Source organism: Myzus persicae, unplaced genomic scaffold (genome assembly GCF_001856785.1).
Source record: "Myzus persicae strain clone G006 unplaced genomic scaffold, MPER_G0061.0, whole genome shotgun sequence".
NCBI lineage: Eukaryota > Metazoa > Arthropoda > Insecta > Hemiptera > Aphididae > Myzus > Myzus persicae.
In genome coordinates this window covers 146,141-154,259 of record NW_019104377.1, presented here as the reverse complement: position 1 = coordinate 154,259, position 8,119 = coordinate 146,141, and the positions used below count along the sequence as shown (strand labels likewise).

Genomic DNA, 8,119 nt, shown 5'->3' with positions numbered 1-8,119 from the left:
AAATAATACATTTTTCTATGAATTTCAAAAAAAAAATCTAATTTATGAGAAATTTTAAATTTTAGTAATCGAATATGTGACTCGATGTCTACACTCAGTTGCGTATACACTCTGAGTGTACATACCATCATATTACTAATCGTCGGATAGGTGATTATTAACAATAAATCCTTGCTATATTATACACAAGCAGGTGTTCAAATGAACTGTTCTCTTGCTCCACAAACAGCTAAGTTGCCAGGCTTCAAAAAAAAAAAGAATTGAATATTCATCTAATAATATGCATGTATAATTGGACTTCGGTAAAATCACATTCATTGAATAATTTGGTAACTGATAAGACTCAATTTGAACGTTATACATTTCTAAAAAACTATATTCTTTACAGTAATAAACAATAACATTATTTTTAATTATGATATACAACGTAACTTTTAAAATAAAAATTATATAAAACCATGATGATGAAAAAATTTAATCAATTGCATTATAATAAAACTATAATTTTAGAAGTGAAACACATTTAACAACGTACAAATAAAATAACTAAAGGTAACAATAAAAAATAAGTGTTGACTACTCATACATAAATAAGCAAGTCAAATTGTCAACATAACAAAACGTAAATCAATAATCATAATATTATGTGTCATTTAGCGATTCATTTAAAACTATTAAAGGAGCACACTGCACACAATTTGCTAAAATCAAATGTATGATAATCAACAAATTATTATTCGGTGATGTTTGAAGTTGTATTAATCACTGTGTGAAGCAGTCACACTTAAAAATGTTGGATAGGCTGCCATGTGGTCACATAGCTATTTTTAATTTCCTATACATATTCAAATAATTAAAATAAAACGGTGGAACCTATATATTGATTTTATATCTAATAAAACTTATTTTGGTACTTCTGGGTTATCTAGACTACCAAATATTGTCTAAGTTTACCTGTTATAATCATCTGGTTTATCTCGACTACATATACATTTTGAGACTACCTCATACAATCTGATAATATGCTGTGTACTTGTAATACTGAATTAATAAATTTTAATTTTGGTTTTAATTAAGTACTTAATTTTTGTTTTAAATTTAAAAATTTTTTTAAAGTTTCAGGAGTTGAGATAACCTGAAGTACCGTTATGTTTTGTGATATGTGCTCCCTTAAAAAAATACAATTTTCTAAAAAAAAAATTCTTACACATAAGACACTGATAGATATTACCATCGTACGTGATCTTTGTATTCATGAAGTACACTAACTCTTTTGATGCTCTCATAACCTAAAATAATTGTAAAACTAAAACAAATTGATTGGACCAATCTGGCAGAAAGTCCTTTACTGAACATCAACATGCCTTCTTCTTTCCACAAGGCATTGAATGTACCAACAATAGAGTTTGTTCTTTGTACCTGTGTAATAAATTATTTCTCATTAATTTAATTTAATAGTTCATTTTATCATAGAATTGATGGTGAGATATCTATTGAAACTTGAAAACACTTTATAGGTAGTTCAACAATATTTAATGCATTAATACAACATATATTTTCATTTTCATTTTCCTGGTGCATACTATTAACATCCAAAATTATATAACATAGGTGGATAAGTTATGTCCAAATAAAAAAGATTCTGAAAAAATCATACAAACTTGCTAGCATGACTTTTTTAAACCTAGATCGTAAACTATTCATTTAACAACTAATTGGTTTATAAATTGGTATTTATTTATTTTAATGATTTATTAATTGATTGAATGTATGAAACATTTTTGAAGAATGCCAAAATGCTTAAATTCAACAAATAGAATAATAATGATCGTCATTTCACAAAAAGCAAATAAAAATAATATAGAAGTCCCAAAGTCTAATCGTTTAAGACTAAGAATTAAACCTAAAAGCTCAACTATTCTTACTTGTAATCGTGCTCGTATTGTGTCCATGGGATTAGTTATCAGAGTCGTAGAGAACCCAGCTAGTACTCCTGATATACTTTGCAAAAATAAAAGTGAAGTGTTTACTGGACACCTTTTTTCCAGTTGATCTGATCGTTAACAAAAATGTATTACAATTATTAATATCATAGAATTAACATTTTCATAACCAGGTACAATTTAAAACTGATTCACTTATTATCACATTGTTTTCATTCAATTCTATCTCGAAAATTTAAAAAAGTTACCAATTAAGTTAAGTGTTGATATAAAAATACTGATTCTCAACTAACCTATTTTTGAGTTATATTTTATTCCATGTTGTCAATAACAATCAGGCATTTCATAAATCTAATTATTTGAATTACTAGCAATTAACATCAAAATCTATTACTATACAAGTATACTAATAGACTACAAACAAATAATTAAATTTAGAAACAAATTGAACACTACAATTAAGGTTAGTTTGGTGTCAAAGACATCCAACAAAACTGTTTGTCATTATTCATATAAATAAAAAATAAATAAATAAAATATTAAGGTCATTAATAGAGTAAATATAAAATAAATAGTGTTTGAAAAATGTATAAGAAAAAGAATGCAGCTTGATGGTGTTAATTAAAACCATATAATATTAAAATAACAATAAATAATAAGTAGCAGCCAAGAAATATGTATTATAATTTATAAATAATAATATTTAATGTGGCAGAGTGCACATGAGTATGAGTATAAAATCACTCACAAACACAACTTTGACCAGAATAGAAATAACTAGATATGTCAGCAAAAATATTTTTATTACTTTTTCTACATTTCTGATAAAAAAATATCAATAATCTTCTTGTGATTTTTAATGAGTGATAATAGCTGCGAAATATTATGCGCTGGTTTGCCGACACACCAAATTATTTGGCCATGTGTAGTAAGAGCCTGAGACCAAACACCCCAAAAATGGAATTTAAATACATAAAAACCCTGGAAATACTAAAATCAATACTTAATACCATATTACTCAACTTTACAGGAATCAAAAATGATAAGCAAAAAAATTAATGAAGAATTTGCATTGTTGTGTTAGATAATAGAATACTAGATAGAACACATATTAAATTCTCTATTAAGTTCAAATTACTAAATTAAATAAAAAAGTTGATAATCATTATTTGTGTTAATGCTGTGTAAATTAACTCAATGAAATCAAAGGTTATTTATATTTTACATGGGCAATTGGTGTTTGACAAAATATTAAATGGCTAAGTGAAAAAATTCACACAACAAGATATTAGATAATTTTAACTAGTATATAACGTAACAACTTGTAGTAAATACCTTGAAATATTGTATAAAAACTCCACCATAATGCACTATTTGGTGCATAAGTGCAAACAGAGGCAACATAACCTCTGTAGAATCCTTTAAAACCATCTTGTTGATAAACACATTGAGCAATATCTAATGTGGTACGAAATTTTGACTTTGAGATGTCCAAATGAATACCCAATGGACGAAAATATATCTAAAGTAAAAATGACTCAAATTTAATATTTTAATACAGTTATCAATAAAAACATAATTTGTCTTCATAGTTCCATTAGGTAATAAAAATTAAAATGTAAAATATGAGTTTAAATTAAAAACATAAATTATAATAATTAATACTATAATTTATAAATATATTTAATGTTGAGAAAATTGTTGGCAATTAATTACTTAATTTTTTTTTTTTTACGATGATGTGTATATTTTACTATACTGCTTAAAAAAGAATAGTTAATACATCTAATTTTCGATAATTAATTTGTTATAATTAGGTATTATTTTTTATTCAATAGGTAGTAGAATGAACTACACTAAACATATTCTAGTACATACCTATTGCTAAATAGATAAGCATGTGAAGAAATCAATTAATAAATGATTTTATTTTGTTAAATTACTATAAGTATGGACTATAAATTATATGGATGAAATTAAATCTTAACGTATTATACTCATTAACAAAATGTATATAATATATCTATCTTTAAACGTACAAATATATTTTTATTATTTATGATTCAATCAATAAATGATATAATTTAGTACAGCACACTGTACGGCCATAAATATTTTATTAGTATAATAGCTATAATGGCTAGATTGTACTTAGGGCTTTTCCATTCAGGCCTTCAGTGTGTAAATATATAGTATTTATCCTATACCTAAATTCAGGATTACTAAATACAAGGATGAACTAGGCTTTCGATTAAACTAATAATAAAAAAATACATTACTAATAGAAAAATCAAAGCAATTCATTAATATTTATATGACAAAGACTTAATTACACATAAATAGTAATATCTTTTAAAGAAAGAAAAACTTGAAAGAAAATAAGTCCAAATTTACGTTTTACTTATTTTCTTAAATATTTAAAATTAAAGGTCAAAAGTACATCATTATCTAACATAATGATATTACACAACCAATAAAATTATAATATTGAACAATTATTAATTATATTTAATAGATATATCTATAATTTATTATTTCTAAGGATTTTAATTTTTAATTTATATATATGTACAGTTATTTTTATCAAAAATTATACATAATTGTATTTTAATCTACTCCTGGTATTATGACAAAATATTTATTCAAATAAAAAGAGATGTAGAGTATAAAACAAACTTACTATTTTATTTTTGTCTGAACTACTAGTTGACAAACCGAGCATCATTAAGTGTTGACTGACCACATCAAAAGGTACAATTATTGTTTGGCCGAAAACAGATGCCACACCTCCCGCAACCATTGATCTAATTTCAGGCCATTGTTGCAAATATGGAGCTGTCATATGTCTAGTTTGTTCGTATGCACCAATGTAAGCTGCACCAGATAATACTTGGGCAGAACTCACCCAAAAACCACGATAAAGTCCTGACATACCTTCCGTATGATAAATACGATTAAACGCATCCAACAAACCTAAAAAAATTGTTAACATAGTTAAAGTATATTTACATAGTAATTAACTAATAAACTATCTAATGAATAATCAACCAATCAGATAATCAGCTAAAAAAAAAAATTCCAAGTTTATTTAAAAGGTTTTTTTTTAAATGAATTCAATTCACTCTATTTGAAATGTTTATTTATATAAATACTCTACAGTTTTTAATAACAGTGTGAATATATTGTACTGATTCAAGACTTAATATGAAAAATGATGGTTGTTTTGTTTTAAATTATCTATTATTGTCAGTACCTAGATGGTTGTCATAATAAGATGGTTGGTGTATTATCGTGTACATCAAATATATACATTTTTTTTTGTTAATTGTGGAATACAGTGTATTTGAAAATAAATAATGTTACCTTTATACATTTCTCCATGTTTTTGGATTTGAAGTCTAGTTTTAATTAATGTCAATGGATAGAGAGTACAGCGAACACAAAATGAGCTTAACATACTCAATGGCAAGAATTTGGTCTTGTCCATCATGTCCCATTCAATTGTAGAGACACGTGATCTTGAAGACAACTTAGTAGGTTCAGACATTTTTCTGCTATATTTTTATAGGAAGTACAAAGCTTATATTAAATGTTAGAGCATATTTACTAATAAATTAAAAGAAACAGTTAAAAATATTTTTTTTAAACACTGATGTATTAAAAATAAAAACATTTACAGGCAAGTGCCTTTCTATCAGCATATTTAAATTTTAAATAATTAAATGCAATTAAAAATGTTTAAAAACGGTTGCAGTACAAAAAAAAAATAATTGACATTACATATTTTAATCCGAAAGTTCTCAGGACTCGACTACAACATTACTACTGATTTGCGAGTACTGAAAAGTAAATTAATAAAAATAATCTTATCATTAAAATATGATATAAATACGATATGGTATCAATAAACCATGCTTCAGTACACGGTCTTACAATATTCTATGGTATCATACTATCACTGTAACCAATAGTTTTTAGGATTAGGTGAAGACTTGTACGTGCATGGTGCATTCATAAGGTAAAAACTAAAGATAAACGATTCAAATTTTAAATTTAAAAAAAGCTTAAAACGTACTGACTACTTATAGAAAATGTCTGAAGAATTTATGAAATGCCAATTAGGCTTTCTAGGAAACACCGAAGGCTCAGCATATCTATCTCAAGGTAAATGATTTAATGATTTTTTACTGTTTATGAGCGTTTATATTTTGGTTACTTGTTTTATATTTAGGTAAAAGTACTGTTTCTGTGTCAGTTGTTGGACCATTTGAACCCAAAGCTAGTAAATGCATGTACGATCGCGCCACCATAGATGTGACTTTTAGACGAAAAACTGGAAGCATAAGTACTTATAGATTAATACTTAATATTAGTTGTGTACAAATTTAATTCAACTTTTACATTTTACAGCCGTTCATGACAAAATGTTAGAAGGTATAATGCAATCAACATGTGAAAAGGCCCTAGTTGTCGAACAATACCCCAGGACAACAATTGTTGTAACAGTCCAAGAGATGCAGGACAGAGGAAATGTATGTATAGTTTATTTTTTTAAATGTAAATCAATAATGTCTTTACAATGCTGCAAATGTTGTTTAGTTATTGTCTACCTGTTTGAACGCTTCTTGTATGGGACTGATGAATTCTGGTATTGCTATGCATCATTTGTATGCAGCAGTAAGTTGTGCTGTCACTGAAAAGGAAGAAATTATTCTCAATCCTGACGAATCACAAATAAATGTATGAAACTTAAAATCGTATGCATAAATAAATAGCCAGCCATGTTAATAATGTACAAATTTTTATTTTTTTTTTTCAGTCTTCTGTCTCATATTTGACACTAGTGTTTGCAAATTCAGAAACGAGGGGTCTGTTAACGTCACATACCACCGGAGAATTCTCACAGAAAACGTATATGGATTGTATAGACAAATGTTATGCAGCTAGTAAAGAGGTTTTTAATTTTTATAAAAATGTCATAAAAAAAAGTTCTATTTTAATTTGAATGCCTAATATTTTACCATTTGACTTTTGTTGTGTTGAATGTTGATCATGTGAAACAAAAAAAACTAAATACCTATTGTTATTTTTATATGATTGTGTAAGAAATAAATGTTCATACCTTAAAAAGCCATGATATTTAATTTTTTTTTTTTTTATTTAAGCTACCAATATAAAATTATTACAGCTTAACAATTACAACTAAAGATACATTAACAAATAACAAAACAAGATATAAAAAAGCCCAATAGAAATATATACTGACAAAAACAAAATAAAAAAACAGTCTGAGATTAAAAAAGATAACAAACTGAAACCAACAATAACAAAACAAAAAACAAAAATAAGGTTGAACAAATGTTCGAGAAAATTTAAATCAATATAATCAGATTAAGAATCCAGCATTTTCGAAGAATTTCAATATAAAAATAATAATGGCTTTTGAAAAGGAATTAAGGATGATTGTTGGTTCTAGTGACATAATATTGTTATTATGTAAAAAGCGAAGCAATTTAGATCAGGAAATAGAGAGTGATGGGCAATCGGCGAGAATGTGTGAGAAGTCACAAATAGTTTCTTCTGCATGACGAGAGCACAAAGGGGAGTCGTTTAATTTATTTTACTATATTAGGTATTACTGCATTAGAAGGTACATAGGTACTAAAATATGTATTACAGTAGGTATATGTTATGCCAAAAATTGCATTTGAAAATGTCATTGATGTAATGATGTGTGTATAAATATTATCAAATATAATAATATACCCACAAATATTTTTAAATTAAAACGAAATAACTATGCTTATTCACATTTTTGGAAAATAACTTACAATATTTTCGAAACCTGATTTTGAGTAAAAATATCACCGTTTTTTCTGACAAAAACTTTTGTGAATTCTGTACGTATAACCCATCAAAGTACCAACTAGATTTACTCTCCAACCAGAAAAGATGCTGAGGGTTGAAGTAGAAAATAGAAGCACTGATGTTTGACTGCTTTGAAACGTAATGATAGACACAAATAATTAATTTCAAAATACACACATCATTGTAAAATCAATGCATTTGTCGCCAAAATGTAAAGATGTCTAAAGTTTAAATGCATAAAATAAACATAAACAAATTTAGTAAATTATTGACTTGATTAAACATTTTAATTATTTTTCAATTTTATA

The 8,119-nt window shown here is 26.2% G+C and overlaps 2 protein-coding genes across 2 annotated transcripts; one reads left to right on the top strand and one right to left on the bottom strand.

Moving 5' to 3' along the window:
* Positions 1-265: 265 nt before the first annotated feature.
* On the bottom strand, positions 266-5,490 carry LOC111041717 (solute carrier family 25 member 44). Its single transcript, XM_022326098.1, has 5 exons — positions 5,307-5,490; positions 4,624-4,916; positions 3,279-3,465; positions 1,926-2,053; positions 266-1,419 (listed from the first exon to the last, which is right to left on the bottom strand). The coding sequence occupies exons 1-5, from the start codon at positions 5,488-5,490 to the stop codon at positions 1,228-1,230; spliced, it is 984 nt and encodes a 327-aa protein (XP_022181790.1). The 3' UTR covers positions 266-1,227.
* A 424-nt stretch (positions 5,491-5,914) lies between these two features.
* On the top strand, positions 5,915-7,087 carry LOC111041718 (exosome complex component RRP46). The gene is made up of 6 exons (XM_022326099.1): positions 5,915-5,961; positions 6,032-6,107; positions 6,175-6,288; positions 6,354-6,475; positions 6,543-6,683; positions 6,763-7,087. The coding sequence occupies exons 2-6, from the start codon at positions 6,035-6,037 to the stop codon at positions 6,946-6,948; spliced, it is 636 nt and encodes a 211-aa protein (XP_022181791.1). The 5' UTR covers positions 5,915-5,961; positions 6,032-6,034; the 3' UTR covers positions 6,949-7,087.
* Positions 7,088-8,119: the final 1,032 nt, after the last annotated feature.

Bases quoted from the DNA above. Each gene is read 5' to 3' on its own strand.
- LOC111041717 (XM_022326098.1), bottom strand. From the start codon at position 5,490: ATGTCTGAACCTACTAAGTTGTCTTCAAGATCACGTGTCTCTACAATT. The intron at 4,917-5,306 runs GTAACATTATTT...CAATTTTTTTAG, and splicing joins ACATGGAGAAATGTATAAAG to GTTTGTTGGATGCGTTTAAT. The intron at 3,466-4,623 runs GTAAGTTTGTTT...TTTTTACTTTAG, and splicing joins GTTCAGACAAAAATAAAATA to ATATATTTTCGTCCATTGGG.
- LOC111041718 (XM_022326099.1), top strand. From the start codon at position 6,035: ATGTCTGAAGAATTTATGAAATGCCAATTAGGCTTTCTAGGAAACACC. The intron at 6,108-6,174 runs GTAAATGATTTA...TTTTATATTTAG, and splicing joins CTCAGCATATCTATCTCAAG to GTAAAAGTACTGTTTCTGTG. The intron at 6,476-6,542 runs GTATGTATAGTT...AATGTTGTTTAG, and splicing joins AGATGCAGGACAGAGGAAAT to TTATTGTCTACCTGTTTGAA.